This window comes from Takifugu flavidus, chromosome 4 (genome assembly GCF_003711565.1).
Source record: "Takifugu flavidus isolate HTHZ2018 chromosome 4, ASM371156v2, whole genome shotgun sequence".
NCBI classification, from domain to species: Eukaryota; Metazoa; Chordata; class Actinopteri; order Tetraodontiformes; family Tetraodontidae; genus Takifugu; species Takifugu flavidus.
The window spans coordinates 16,583,459-16,599,188 of NC_079523.1; the positions used below are offsets into that span (position 1 = coordinate 16,583,459).

Here is a 15,730-nt window from a genome sequence, read left to right on the forward strand (position 1 = left end):
CCGCGCTTCAGTCGGTGTTTTGTCATCATATGATTCGTGATCTCCTTCGTGATCCATTAGGCTCAATCGTCCCCCTGCGACACCTCTCACATGTTCTGACTGCTCAAAAAACTGTAAAAGTCGGAGAGAACCTTCCGAGAGGTGCCGACAACTGACCGTCGTGTGACCTTTTGCGGTTCTGAGCGCTTCCCTCCCTCTACAGATTCCCTCTGGGATGCTGCTTCCCCCACACGTGTCTGTCTGGGCTCAGAACCAGTGAGAGCGCTGCTGGTCTTGGATGACTCGGTGTGGGCTAGCTGTGGGAATTCTGTCACGGTGATGGACATTTCCAGCTTCACTACTCAGGTAAGTAGTTTGTTGGGTTTGTGGGAAGGGAAATTTAGCAGTTTTCATCGAGCTCTTTCACCCGGACATTCTGTCATGGATGGACAGAACAGAGAGAAACGGAGGTCTGGACGATGCAGAGCAACAAAATAGAGTCAAATGTGCCTCAAATGTCCCTTTGGCAAGTTTCTAATTGCGCTACTAAGCGACGGACTTCTCAAAAGACCTTTTTTAAAAGAGATTTTTGTAGTTTTTGCTTGAGACATTTTCACTCAGTGAGACAGAAATGTGGCGTCAGCGGGGCGTGGCCACATGTGGAGGAAGACGAGGGCGTCGGCGGCACAGCTAGCGAGCTGGAGACGCTCAGGGGGCTTGCCAGTGCTATATCTCCTAATTAGCAAAGTTTGGAATAAGGCCACTCAGTGTGTCCCAGGCTGGCAGTATTGACATAAATAACTGGTTCCCACACAGTTCCCAAAATCTGCCTCCAAATTGCTTCGTCTCTGTGGAAGCTGAGCAGATCCCGGGTTTATGATCTTGTGCCGCGCCGCCATGATCAACAAAAGAAGCTGTGTCGCATCACTGCGCAAGCTGCAGCTAGATTTCCCGAGCAGGACGCTCTTCACATGTGCACGCCCAATAAATATCTCCCGAGTTCTACCTTTGATCCCAGAGACAAATTCAGGAATTTGGCAGGTGGGCTGGAGGCGCCTTCCTCAGTCATGTGATCCAGAGCAGGAAAACCATCCACGGACGGCAGTCACCGGCTCGCTGGCGTGAGGGACTGAACAAAGTTCAGGGATCACAAATAATAGCTCAAGATGTTTGAATGCGGACCAAAAATAAAGAATTTCGATGATCCAGTGGGGGCTGTTGTCGCCAGCATTAAAATTTAAGCTTAGCTTAAAGAACCTAAAAATCTCTGCAGAGCCAGAGTGTGTGGCACCACCCTGGGGAGGCCCAGACCCCTGGTACGCAGGTAAAAACCGAGGTTCTAATGGAACCACACTCTTCATTCCCACTCAAAAATGATTGATCCGTATTTTAGTTTGGTTCCCCGTATGGAGTCACAGCATAAAATGCGAGATTATTTGCATTTTTTAGATGGTTTTAAAGGTTCTGCATGTTGAAATAGCTTAATTTGCCCAATTTGGAGGAATTTCATCCACACGTCTGCTCCATCCATTCAGCCTTGTTGGACTTGCAGCAGCGCTGAGAAATCCCTTCCCAAACGTGCATGTGTGCCCCCTTCTAGCTCTTCTTCCAGTCCTTTTCATTGGAGGTCACCCAAAGACAAGTGGCCATGGCACCGTGGAAAGGCCCTTTTCTATTCCTGACATTAGGGATGTTGGGTGGCGACTACCAGTAGGGATGCCTCTGCTACTGTGACAATGGGCTCTCCCGATCATGTGAGGGAGCACACCTGTGTGCTACTTTTTTAGCCAATGTCTCTGATCAGAAGGTTAAACACCAATGACCTCTAGAAGGCAGCGATACAGGCATACAAACCCAAATCGCTTGAGACAGAAATAATGGGTGCAACAACCTAGCTTACTGGAATCAAATGACTTTTTTCTGCCTGCCACCAAGACAATAAAGCAGCCGTTGCATTGGGAGCGGCCACCTTTATGGCGCCGACGCACCATTTTCGTCTTCCCTGTATCAGCAGCCGTTACCAGTATGAGGCTTGCACTGGCCTGCTCGGGATACCTGAAGTGCTACCTGCCCATCTCTAAGCAACATGTTCCTAACAATAGCCCCACCCCTTTCCTACCTATATCCTGCAGCCATGTTGCCTCTTTTTCAGGGCATGTTTGGTGATTCACACCATGCTGGAATTGACAAATCCTGCCTTTAGTTCTTCGGTTTTGGCTCCGTCACAAAAGTGCTGAGCCAAAGCGTGATGAGCAGCTATCGCTAGCTTGCCAGAACATCCTAAGGCTTGTAAAAAATCTCCACAGTGTTAACAGGTTTTCTCCATATGGAGCTCTCTATAAGCTTTCAGTCTTTTTCCAAAGGCTGCCTTTAACTGAATGATGGGCAGACAGCTGTAAGTGAAGGTCTAAAGACATTTGATTCATGCAAGATCTGATCATTCAACTAGGGTTAAATGATCAGATCAGGGTTTTGCTCAGGGTTTTTACCTTCTGGAATTATGCCGTAGCGTGCTGGTAGCGCGTCACACTTCTATGATGATAAAAGCTTGATGTGGAAATTCAGAATCAGCAGTGACATGTGGGCAATCATCCCTCTCCACCATCCCAGTAATTAAAAAAGCCATCAATGAATTTCTGGATCAAGGGAAGAACAAAGGTTGATTCTAAACTGGGGGAGAGTCTAAGGCAGTGGTCCCCAAACTACGGCTCGTGGGCCAGATACGGCCCGCCTCCACATTTGGTCCGGCCCCCTTAACAATACCAGAAAGCATTTTGAGTTTTTTTCATATATGTGTATTTGTATTTGATAATAAGGTTGGACTTTGGAGACTGCTCATATGAGTCATTTAAGTAAGAGATTCTGCTCAATCGTTAGATTCACAACTAAGCTGAACTTGGACCTGTTAAGTTTGTGCACAGCACAACAGAAAGTTTATGTTCCATGGACTTTTTTATGTGAAGAAACCAGAGAGGGTTATTTGGTTATTATTTATTTCATAAATAGTGTTATTTATTTCCTGGCTTTTTTTGTGAGGAATCCAGAAAGGGTTGTGCTTTCTTGAAAACAATACATTTTTACACTCCTGCAATCCTCACACTTTTTCTGTTACAAACTGACCCCGGCCCCTTATCAGAGAAGGGAAAAGTTATGTGGCCCTCACAGGAAAAAGTTTGGGGACAGCAGGTTTAGAAAGTTGCATAAATTCACCTTTTAAAAATAACATTTAGATAAGTGTTTTTCTGAGCTCCCGTGGACACAAAGTGAGAAGTTTCCTATTCTTAACTTTTCCAACCTCAAATGTTTGTCAGATAACATTACCCATAAACTTTCATAATGTTCCAGTTTCTCACTTTTAGCGAACAGGAAGTTTAATGTTTTAATGATTTAAACCAGCATCGTCAGGTCTCCTATAAATTTCAGTGGATTACCCTGAATGCTGATAAAGAGACGTGCACTGTTCCGTCACCACGGTGCGTGTTTCACATGGCAGCTCTGCATTTTCCTGTACTGTATTTGTTCTTCTTTTCTGTTCTATGGAATCAAATGGTCACAGTTGAGATGCAGCTGGACGGTTGCTTGAGATCCAACCAGATGTTGTCGGCTCCATCATGATTTGGACAAGTTTTTTCATCTGCGATTTCTTTGCTGTAGCATTAGTACATTTCATCTTGTTGAGAATATTTTAGTCAGGTCACTTTTCTGGCCCCTGCTCGGACCTGCATCGTAATGTGGCACACTCATATATACGTGTGATGAAGGATGTACAGACGCTTTTTGGGGTGAAACTAAGAGTTTGGTTGAAGCACAAGGCCTAAAACACTTCAGAATGATTTTTTAGAAAGGCACCATCGTCATTTGTGCTTTTATTTTAACAGAAATAAAAGATTTCTTGTTTACTCTGTCAGTCACAAGTCTACTCGAAGGGGAGACAGGGGAGTTTGGTCAGCATCAGACACAAACACCTTGTCACTGGGTGTGAAGAAGAACCGGCGAGCTTTTTGGACCAGCTCATTGGTTTTAGCTCCACAGGGAAGCACGTTGGATGTTAATGTCAATGTCAAGTTGGATGAAAACAAAGAAAAGTGATGATGATCTGCTGTACAAACCATAGAAGCCATGTTGTCTCTAATGGGTCTGCTTGGCTCTATATCAATGGCAGTCCGATGAAGAAGGGGACCATTAAAAAACTGAGACGTCTCTTGAAGGAATTAAAAAAACAGAATTATGACAATAAAAGTCGATCAAACTAAATTGTAGTCCTGATATTGATTCTGTGAAAATGTGTGTGGAAAGTGTTGCTGCATTTGGGTAAATCTTGTTTGCAGTGAGTTCACTTCAGATGGTGCGTGAGCAGTAACATGCTAAATGATTCCAGCGCTCAAGTGTAAAAGGCTAATAAACCTAATTAAACCCGATAAACCCATCAGCTTGTTGCTTTGACAGATGGCTGCTGCTGGTGCAGCTGGTGTCAGGAGCCTCCTGCCTGATGGGAGAACCTGGAACCTGCTTGATTCTGGTTCATACGCTCAGTGATGCTTGCAGCAGGTCCCTTTGAGAGCCTTGACAGGTTTGACCACTGAGGCGATCCTCGATCACATTCCATAATCCAGCGACGATCACAGGAGTTGCTGAATGGGAATTTAATCGGCGGCTGACTTTGCCGTGAGCCAAACGTATCTTCCCGAATTTCTAAAAACAAAGGCCTCCTGGTCCCGTAAACGGTAACTAATCCTCTGCTCGGGGAAACGTGGCGGAGCTATCGGATAGCTTTGGGTTCTCATCTCACATGAGTCATTCGCAGCCACCAGCAGCCCAGCCTGATGTCCCTCGTGTACTGACGGTGATACGAGCACACTGATGATGCCCAAACCCGCCCTCGTCACGCCGCCGTCTGCAGGGGCTGCATGTGCTCCAACGATAAGCCTCGATCCATTTATTTGAAGCTTCTCATTAAGACTGTGTGACTGGAATTCTAATATTTCCCCCTAATTAAACCATAAAATAACAGAAACCAGAGAACTGATCCTAGAATAGATATTAACCATGCAAAGGACAAAATGCCAGTTTTATTTGCAGTACAAACATGGCAGAGAAGCAGCACGAGCTGAATCAGAGAGTGGCCAGTCTGGCAGTGGGATACATTAATAAAATAATCATTTATCATGTCCTTCATCAAAGCAACCATGAGGTTCTTTTGCTGCTTATGATGGTTTTAGTTCACTTCCTTTTTCTTGAAATGGTTTTCATCAAAGGTTTGGGGATGAACGTGCTCATGCCTTTAGCGCTGTCTGAAACCATATTTAAATGTATTTATGTTGGAATTTTGAAGTCATTTGGACACCTTTGCTGCCTGCTGTTCCAGCTTGTCATTGTTCTCTTTCCAGGGCTTTGAAGTCCATCCGGAACCAGTGGTCAGCGTCTCACACATGGTGTGTGCTGGTGGAGGCGTGTGGATGGCGTTCTCGGAGGGTTCCTCCATCCGGCTGTTTCACACTGAAACGCTGGAGCTTCTGCAGGAAATCAACATCTCAATCCGCTCAGCGCTGGTTAACACGGGTACACGCTCAACATGCCTGGCATCAATATTGTTTAATACGTGCCACACTCACTTTTTGGCTAGGGTTAGGGTTAGACTCATAAATTCCTTTTTTCTGTGTGCAGCCATGTTACTTATTCATTTTCACTCAGGATAAGCATCAGTTTATCTCATAAAAACATGCCACCAGAGGCACCTACCTTTAGAACCTACCCATCTAGCGGCATTGAAGTGGCAGTCATAAAACACAACAGCATCAGCACACCTTAAATAATCAATTACATTCAACAAATTGATCTTTATAAATTCACGTGTTACAGCGGTAGCCCGTGGTCTACAGTACAGTATAGTACTAAAAGAAAAAAAAGACTCTTATGTACATTACTATGTACATTATATACAGAAATTAAAAAGTATATACAGAAGGAATGTCAAACAATATGAAGAAAAATGAAGGTGCAAATAAGACATTCCAGAGATAGGATGATTAGTTAGTGCAGAAAAATATGCCAACCAAGGGTTATTGGTGCTACATTAAGAGTTGTGAATGTTGTACAGTCTGCTGCTGAAGGAGCTGCTTAAGGCCCCCACAGACTCGTGTAGGGGGTGAGAGGCGGTGTCCATAATTGATGTCAGCTTGGCTAACATCCTCCTCTCTCTCAATGGAGTCCAGAATGGAGTCCAGAGAGCAGTCCAGGACTGAGCCAGCCCTTCTGACCAGTTTGTTGAGTCTCTTCCTGTCCCTCTCTGAGCTTCCACAGCTCCAGCAGACCACAGCGTAGAAGATCACCGATGCCACCACAGAGTCATAAAAGGTCCTAAGCAGTGTCCTGCACACTCCAAAGGACCTCAGTCTCCTCAGCAGATGGAGACGACTTTGGCCCTTCTTGTACAGGGCGTCTGTGTTATGAGTCCAGTCCAGTTTATTGTTGAGGTGAACACCCAGGTATTTGTACTCCTCTACGATCTCAATGTCCAAACCCTGGATGTTCACGGGTGCAGTGTGGGAAGCCTTCCTACTGAAGTCGATCACGACCTCCTTTGTCTTGCCAGCGTTGAGGCGCAGGTGGTTAAGTCCACACCAGGCGACAAAGTTGGTGATGACCTCCCTATATTCCAGTTCGTTCCCCTCAGACACACGTCCAACGATGGCTGTATCGTCGGAGAACTTCTGGAGGTGGCAGCTGTCTGAGTTGTAGCTGAAGTCCGATGTGTAGAGAGTGAAGAGGAAGGGAGAGAGAACTGTACCCTGCGGGCCCCCCGTGCTGCAGACTACCACCTCGGACTCACAGTCACGGAGCCTCACGTACTGTGGTCTGTTGGTGAGTTTAAGGAGTTTAGGAAGGGATTACTCAGAAAGCTCAACTACTCATGCACTGAAAAAGTGAAGAGCGGCGGATGAGACCAGACAAATGCAAGAGGCTGCTCATTTGACCACATTTACTTTTGAATGGGATAGCGGAATCGTAACAAGATCGTAACAAGATCGCAACAAGGTCATAACGGGATAGTAACAAGATCGTAGCGGGTTCGTAACAAGATCATAGCAAGATTGTAACAGGATCGTAACAAGATCGTAGCGGGGTCATTACGGGATCTTAATGGGATCGTAACAAGATCATAGCGGGATTGTGACGAGATCGTAATGGGATCGAAACGGGATCATATAGGTGTCATAACGGGATCGTAGCAGGGTCATAATGGGATCGGAACAAGATCGTAACGGGAACGTAGCAGGGTTATAACGGAATCGTAACAGGGTCCTAACAAGATCGTAACAGGTTCATAACAGGATCGTAACGGGATCATAGTGGTGTCATAACGGGATCGTAACTGGATTGTAGCAGGGTCATAATGGGATTGTAACGGGATCGTAGCAGGGTCGTAACAAGATCAGAATGGGATCATAACGGGATCGGAATCAAGCGGTGTCATAACGGGATCGTAACGGGATCGTAGCAGGGTCATAATGGGATCGGAACGAGATCGTAACGGATCGTAGCAGGGTCATAACAGAATTGTAACAGGGTCGTAGCAAGATCGTTACGGCCTTGTCGTTAGCTTTTAGGCTTTCCCGTCCATTGAGAAAACCTGATACGAGGTATTTTGTTATACCTACTCAGCTAGGGTTCCAAGTCGTCTGAGTCAAGCAGAACATGTGACTGTTGGTGACCACCACCATGTCGTTTTATTACTCCCGTAAACTAAATACTGATTGTATGACGACAATGTGCAAACGTGCTTGATAGATGGGGGCCAGGGGAGAATCCAAGGGAGGACTTACCAGAAGGTCCTGCAGAAGGTAATGGAAAAGCACTGGACCCAAAAGCAGTTAAATAGTTTAGTACCAGAACTGAGAAATCCCCATAATTCATTTATTTCATCAGGAGAAAGCAAAGCATATTTCATTCAACATTTCTTTAGACCAGGGGTTTTTGTCTTTAATCCCCACTGTTTATTTTGGAATACACACGAGCACTTTCCTTCAGTCATCAGATCTGTTACATCTGGCCTCACTGTTGCGATTAGTTAAAAAACAACACTGAATATGTGATCCTCAAGGTTTATAATTCATCCAATCATTATGTCACTGTAATACTGCAGATAAGGGTAGAAATTTCATGTTTAATCCCAAATAACTCCTGAAGGTCTAGCAAATGTTAAAAGACACAAAGATGTTTCTCCTCTTATCTAACTTGCTGGGAGTTCAGATCAGTTTTGCACCTCTTGGAGCAAAGGCATAAATAACGCGGCGCCAACCACAACACCACCTTAGGACATGCAGTTTTCTCTGAGAGGATCAAGTACTTTCATTCTGTCTCCTTGTTTTGAATATTATTTGAGTTCCTTAAAGGTGCTCATCTTCCCTACTGGCAGGTAGCTGTAGCTCGCTATCTTTAGCTGTATTACCTTTAGCTGTAGCTCTGAATAAGGCTGAAGCCACAGGTGAGTTATTATACTCCACCTGTCTGAAAAAAGAAACTTGAGTAATTTTCTGTGTTCTTTTTTTTTTTTAAAAAAGGACATAAAGTCCAGTCGTCACACTTATCCTCAGGGGTTTAGCTAGATAGGGAGGCACACTATGCTGTCTAACTGTTGCACCCTCAAATAATTAAGAAGCGAAGCCAAACCTTATATCTATTATACCATGTCAAATCAACTTCAAACAAAAAACCAAAAGGAATAATGCAACTATGGCTAAGTTTGGCATAACAGGTTATGGTCTAGGCTAAACACAAGTAAACCTCTGGTAGGGTTAGTGTTAATGGTTTTAGTAGGGTTAGAGTTAGTAGGGTTAGGGATTAGGGTTAGTGGGGTTAGAGTTAGTGGGGTTAGTGGGGTTAGGGATTAGGGTTAGTGGGGTTAGGGATTAGGGTTAGTGGGGTTAGCATTAATAGGGTTGGGGTTAGTAGGGTTAGAGTTAGTAGGGTTAGTGGGGTTAGGGTTAGTGGGGTTGGGGTTAGTAGGGTTGGGGTTAGTAGGGTTAGGGATTAGGGTTAGTGGGGTTAGGGATTAGGGTTAGTGGGGTTGGGGATTAGGGTTAGTGGGGTTAGGGATTAGGGTTAGTGGGGTTGGGGTTAGTAGGGTTAGGGATTAGGTTAGTGGGGTTAGAGTTAGTAGGGTTAGTGGGGTTAGAGTTAATAGGGTTGGGGATTAGGGTTAGTGGGGTTAGGGTTAGTGGGGTTAGGGTTAGTGGGGTTAGAGTTAGTAGGGTTAGGGATTAGAGTTAGTGGGGTTAGCGTTAATAAGGTTAGATTTAGTGGGGTTAGGGATTAGGGTTAGTGGGGTTAGAGTTAGTAGGGTTATGTCTTCACAAAAACAGAAATGTGTGTGTTAGAAGGAGAAAGTGTGTGTGTGTGTGTGTGTGGTGTGTGTGTGTGTGTGTGTGTGTGTGTGTGTGTGTGTGTTAGAGAGAGAGTGAGTGTGATTTAGGATCAATAGGGATTTGCAGTCCTAGTAAACAACAACGATGGTTTTCCTCTGCTGGTGCCGAGCCGATCCGTCCTACGGGTGAGAAAATATTTATTTAAAGTGAAGGTTGCTTCAGAGAGCTATCAGCTCCCTTCATGAAGCCCACTCACTCAGAGTTGCTCAGAGCCAAGCTTTATGTCCCTTCTAGCTTTGAGTTTCGAATTGTTGCGCTCAGATTGCAGCTAAAGACTGTTTCTGCTGTGTGTGAGACACTGGACTGGCCTCCTGCTCATCCTTCTCCTGGCTCCTTTAGCGTTTTCCTCTGGCGCCCTCGCTTCCCCGCCCATGTGCACAGCAGCGTCTCCTCGCTAGAATTCACCTGTTCATGGTTTCTGGGGTAATTAAATCCTGATATAGATTACTCGACCACCAAGGAAGCCTGGAGCTGAGGGCACACTGAAAGAATGCAAAATTAAATCCACAAAGAACACTATTTACTGGCAATATGTACAGATGTTAAGACAAAGTTTTATACCCCTAATTGTTTAATCCACGAGGCATTGATCGTATTTGAGGCTAACCATCTGTCAACACCTACACCGTGTCCTTCATATGGACACTAAGTGGGTCCATATGACCCACTTAGGGTTCTGTCGGCTTTTGCTGCTTCCCATTTCAGGATTCAAAGTTTTTCCTCAATTTGACATTCGGAAAACAAAGTATCTGGCAAACACCACTGACCAGCAATGGTTTGTCACACCAAAGAGGTTCACACTTTCAGAGAGATGAGAAAAACTGTGTGAGGATGATGTGACCCAAGAAAATGGAATATGATAATGTAATATTCTAACGTACGGGTTTACGGTGGATTGCTGTCATCGGGCACACTCGACACTCATCACGACCTTGTAACTTTTCAAAGTCCTTTAATTGTATGAATATCAACTATTCTGAAGTTGTATTCACTAAACAGATACTAGGGAAGAAATCTGGACCTTCAATTTGCATCTGATTGTTCCCTTTTTGTTCTTCAGATCTTAAATCACTGATCAAGCAACAATTAAATCCAATTTAATTCAGTTTATTCACATATTGCCTGTTACAATCTAGGCTTATCTTCTCAAAACATACTGTGTTGTGGCTTTGCAATTTGCAGTCAAGACAGTTGCTTTTCCTTCTTTTCATACTACAGGTCCAAAAAGCATGCAAGTCTCCAGTTTGCTCATTTGCCAGGGGTTGTTATGGGTGGGCACTGCCCAAGGCCTGATTATTACTCTACCAGTTCCCAGATTGGAGGGCATCCCCAAAATAACAGGTAATGTAGCGATGACAGCCTGGTTGATTTAACCAGTTGTAAGAGAAATAAAGAAGAGCAAGAGTTTGGGTTTGGGTTAGCCCCCCCACCCACACACACCACTTTGTCAGACTTTGTGTTTACCTGAGTGATTTATTAGATGATGCATAGATAAAACGATCTCATTCCTAATGTTTCAGACATGACTTTTATTGTCCTCCTACAGGAAAGGGAATGATCTCATTAAATGCCCACTGCGGGCCCGTGGACTTCCTGTTAGCTACGACCAGCACTCTGTCCCCTGACCTACTGAAGAGGGATTCGGTAGGGGATGGGCCGGACTCTGCCTGCGGAGGCGAGGACCGCAGCGACAACTCGTCTCAGGAATCCCTGCAGCAATCTGGTTCCAGCCAGGGGGATGGACAGGGGAAAGGACGGGGCGTTCTGCTGCAGTACAGGCTGCGCTCCACATCAGGACTGCCCGGACGGTTGTTGACAGCCCTGGGTGACGAGGCATCGGACTCCTCATTGGAATCACTGGAGCACAGCGTGGAAGACGGATCTATCTACGAACTCAGTGATGACCCAGACATTTGGGTGAAAGGACGTCCTTGTGAGAGGGACGGTGGACGGAGGGACAGGGTGATCTCTGCTGCAGTTATTTCTGGAGGGAAGGGCTTCCGTAGGCTGAAGGGAGGTGCAACAACTGTAGGTACTAGAACAAGTGGAGAGACTTTAGACAATACTATGATGGTTTGGCAGCTCCCACTTACAGTGTGACGTATGTTAATTATACAAGATGATTCTATGGATGTCTTGATAATTTAACTTCAATTTACTAGTTCCATGAATTCAGGGGAATTGAATATATGAAGTAATGTTGCCAAACTTGGATACAAAATGATTTTACCAGTGGAATTTAGAAGCCCAAAAAGCCTTCATTAGGATTACTGTCATCAGTTTCCACTAGTCTTGTCTTCTTAACCACTTCATCCCTTTGGGGGTCATGGGGAGGGTCCACAATGGGTGAAGGCAGTTCCCCCTCCGGATGAGTCCCCAGTTCACAGCAGGGCCCAAGATGAGCATTTGTGGGTTGGGTAGCTTGCTCCAGGGCACCTCGGCAGTGCTCTGAAGGTGTTCTGGTACCTCCCCCTACTACCAGGACACCCACAGGTTTTGTCTGCAGTGGGTCTCGAACCGAGAACCTTCCGCTCCTCAGCCCAGTTCCCAACAGACTGAGCTGCCGGCTCCCCGTCAGGTTCCATTATTACCCGTTATTAGCCTGAAAAACACTACAAATGAGTTCACTTAAGGTTTGCTGAGCTTTTGCCTTGATAGAGATGGAGGACTGGTGCACCGGGGCCTTGAACAGGCAGCAGTTGTTCAGTCTGCCATGCAGAGAGGAGATCTTCTATCTAATCCTGTGGGAAAGATCCCATCTGTGTCAAACTGAATGCCCGGGATTTTCAGTGCATCACATACCGCATTGGCATCACTTTATTAACTTTGCCGGCCTTTCTGCTCCCATGTTACACTTCCTGTTTTTCAAAAAAATGACCTCTGGCTCAAAAAAGACAATATTTCACCAGGTTTTTCCTGACTAAAAACAAAAACCATTGTAGCGTTATCTTCAAAGATCCTCTATTCCTTTGTTGCGTATGATTATGTTGGTACAGGACAGCTGCTAAAGGACAGGAATCATTGCATAATAAGACATTTTTGCACTATAAGTCTCATTGTTACACGTATAATGCAGGTAAAGGAACCTCTTGGTGACATGCAGTATTTGAGAGTATTATATGGATCATGCGCTGCAAATTATGCCAGATATCAGTACCATTACCCTGCAACGCTGGACGGGCTTTATCACAAGGCTGACATCAAAGCCAAAGGCTCACATCAAAAGTAAAACAACTAATCATGAAAGCAAAATAATCATACAGCAACAAAGCAACACCGGCTGCTTCTAGATCTCACAGAGAGATCCCTTTTATTGTGTTAGAACAGGACGTTGTTCAACATTGTAATAGTCGTTAGGTAGCTGTCACAGAGATGGTGTGTTTTAATCTGATAAGGGAATGGAATACAACCAGAGCGGAACTTTGCAACTGTCTCCTGCCTCGTCCTTCAATGCAAAATGTGAAATTTTTGAGAAATGCCAAGTTCATATGACAAGCAGTCATAGTTGAATGGAAACCTTCCTTAATGATCATCTCTACCAGAGTATTTGTGGTTGTTTTTAAAGACCATTATATTATCATTCCATTCCATGAACTATCTGCGGCACTTTTATTGATTGATTATACACATACTTTTATATCCTAAACTTGCTGAGTCTAATTACTGCAGGTGGCAAATTAGAGATTTTGTTTAAAGAAAAAATGTAAATAATCTTTACTTTTGTCAACATTCTATGGAATTTGCTCCATGCTTACTTTTAGAATGATGGTCATTCTAAGCAGTTTCCATGAACTATCACGGACCACTTGTCTATTGAATCAGGAGGTGCATATTTCTTTCTAGTTCAAGCTCTCAAAAGATGCAGCACTAATTTCATGTCCTCTGTTTTATTTAGTAATATTATTGTTTTCTTCATTTCTACAAATGAAACTCTGCAGAACTTTCCTGAAGACCTCAACGGTCTGCAGGTACCATCTGAATGTCACGTCAAACACAAATCCTGTAATGTCCCTTGAGATGCAGCGCCTCGTATTTTGGGACACCTTCCAGCCAACGTCTCTCATGTCACCCTTGTCATGAACAGGCCGTTGGTTTCAACGGTACCGAGTCATGTTGCAACTGTCTACAGAACAGGTGTACAAGTCTTGTCATGCACTGTATTTTACTGCTCATTTGAGCTTAAACTGTACTAAATACTTCAGTATTCTTTGTGTAAACATCGACATTAAAGGTTAAGACTTTCAGTAGTACGGTAAGTGTACGTTTAATAGGTGAGACCTGGGAACATAGTTACTTTTATTTATACAAATCTGCCACAAGACTAGATTGTGCAAAAACAGTAATATTTAAAAATTTACCCGTTCGCTTCTTTGTGTAAGTGCAACTGGAACTAAAACCTAAAAAGGATGTTGTGAATTCAGACAAGACACGAGTTTCTCTCATTAATCTGTTTATTCCACATAAAACATGTTAAAGGCACATAGAGAGGAAATTCCTTGTGGTTAAATACAGTACTGTAAATGTCTAACAAGTGTACGTTGCATTAAAGACCTCTAAAAGCTTGTCTGATTTCTGCTTTGGTGGTCACAACATTTTCAACAGTGTGATGCTGATGATGTTACCAGTGATATTAAACGGACTGCTATAGCGTCCTCATGCACCATGTCAATTATTTTGCCATTGTATTGCAGGAGTATTAAAATCAGCAGCGGGGTGACACGGGCCCTCTTTGCTTGGTTGAAGACCGGACACATACTGGATCATCAAGTGGCTTCACCACACAGTGCGGCAGCCACTGTGGTTTGTACCAGCCGGCGGGAGGCAGGCTGGGTTAGGAACGGACTCTGGGCAGTATCGAGTGGACTGACTTGATGGTGGTAGATGGTTTTTGATACCACCTGCAGGACCTGCTCATGGCACCAAGTGCCAGAGCTTTGGAATCATCCACTAGGTTGCTGAGCAGAAGCTGAAGCTTTGTGTTATGCTATAAAGGGTGATGTTGCTGAGACTCCATGGCAGGTCCAGCCACTTCCACAGGAAGTCACAGGAGTCTGGACGGGATTCTGCACTGGTTCATTCAGGCCTTGCTGTTAGAACAGTGCTGAATTGTGCCTTGTACCAGGGTTAGGACACTATAGGACACCAACAGCGGGCAGCAAAACAACAAAAAGAGAAGCCTCCAAGGTAGTTTTCTATGTCAACTGGACTGGGTTTCTTCTCTTGAAGACGTTTCACCTTCTATCCAGAAGGCTTCTTCAGTTCTGAAATCGCTGGGGAGAGAGCTTGAAAATATATAGCCCCTGTGGACCATCTGCATGCTAATGATCTGGGTGGTCACCTGAGAGTCGTTAGCAGGGTCGTTGGTCGGGTCGTTCACCTAGTTTCTGTTGAGGTGTCTCCCCTTTGTCTGCTGGATCACATGGTGGTGAGTCACTGGGTCTCCTGGAATGGTGTGAATGTTTGTTTTGCTGTTGGAAGGAGTGGAGGACTGCATTGTATGTGGGTGATAGGAAGTGCCTCAGGCCACCACCTCTGTTTAAGGATGGTTTTTCCAATTTGACATGGATAGCTTCCTTGAAATTCAAATTGGAAAAACCATGCAGATGGTCCACAGGGGCTATATATTTTCAAGCTCTCTCCCCAGCGATTTCAGAACTGAAGAAGCCTTCTGGATAGAAGGCGAAACGACTTCAAGAGAAGAAACCCAGTCCAGTTGACAGAGAAAACTACCTTGGATACAATGGCCTGGATGATTGAGAATCTACACAGACAAAAAGAGAAGCCAAAATCCTTTGCAAAATTAATAAAACAGTATGAGCAAAACACACGTTCCCTGTCTCAGAAAAAATTGGAAATCCCCTTCTACCCTTTTGAAATCTGTTTTCTTGCCAGTTAACCCTGCTTCAAGGCAGGTTTTCTTATGTTGACCTCCAGCTTTGTGCAGCTCAATGGATCATTTTTTATTTCACCTCATATTATTTACTTGCATCAGACGAGTGTAAACTGAACCAGATGAAGAACTATGGTTTAAAGGGCTCCTGTGCTTGATCTGTCGACACCTAGAGCCAGACACATTTGAATTGGTTTTCATTTGCACTGACTCCACCGTTAAAACATGATAAAGGTAAATGAGCCCATTGTACACACTGTGCCCAACAAGGGAGATAGCATTAGCATGCACAGAATTCAACATAAAGCCCACAAAGCTTTGCGACTGATCACCTACCTATTAATACAGGTGGGCTGATGCATGTCAACGTGCACCACAGTGCCAGAGACAGAGATGGAGTCACATTCTGTCTCCCACAGCAAAGCCGGTCTCACGT

At 44.5% G+C, this 15,730-nt stretch overlaps 1 protein-coding gene across 2 annotated transcripts in view; it reads left to right on the plus strand.

The window, feature by feature from the left end:
• The window catches only part of arhgef10la (Rho guanine nucleotide exchange factor (GEF) 10-like a), a 79,258-nt gene extending 65,292 nt beyond the window's left edge, over positions 1-13,966 (plus strand). For both annotated transcript variants that reach the window (XM_057031471.1, XM_057031472.1), the window contains 4 exons: positions 203-345; positions 5,367-5,538; positions 10,623-10,745; positions 10,951-13,966. In XM_057031471.1, coding sequence (XP_056887451.1) covers positions 203-345; positions 5,367-5,538; positions 10,623-10,745; positions 10,951-11,504 — 992 coding nt within the window. In that variant the 3' untranslated portion in view covers positions 11,505-13,966. The remainder of the gene's footprint in view (positions 1-202; positions 346-5,366; positions 5,539-10,622; positions 10,746-10,950) is intronic.
• The last annotated feature ends 1,764 nt before the right edge of the window (positions 13,967-15,730 follow it).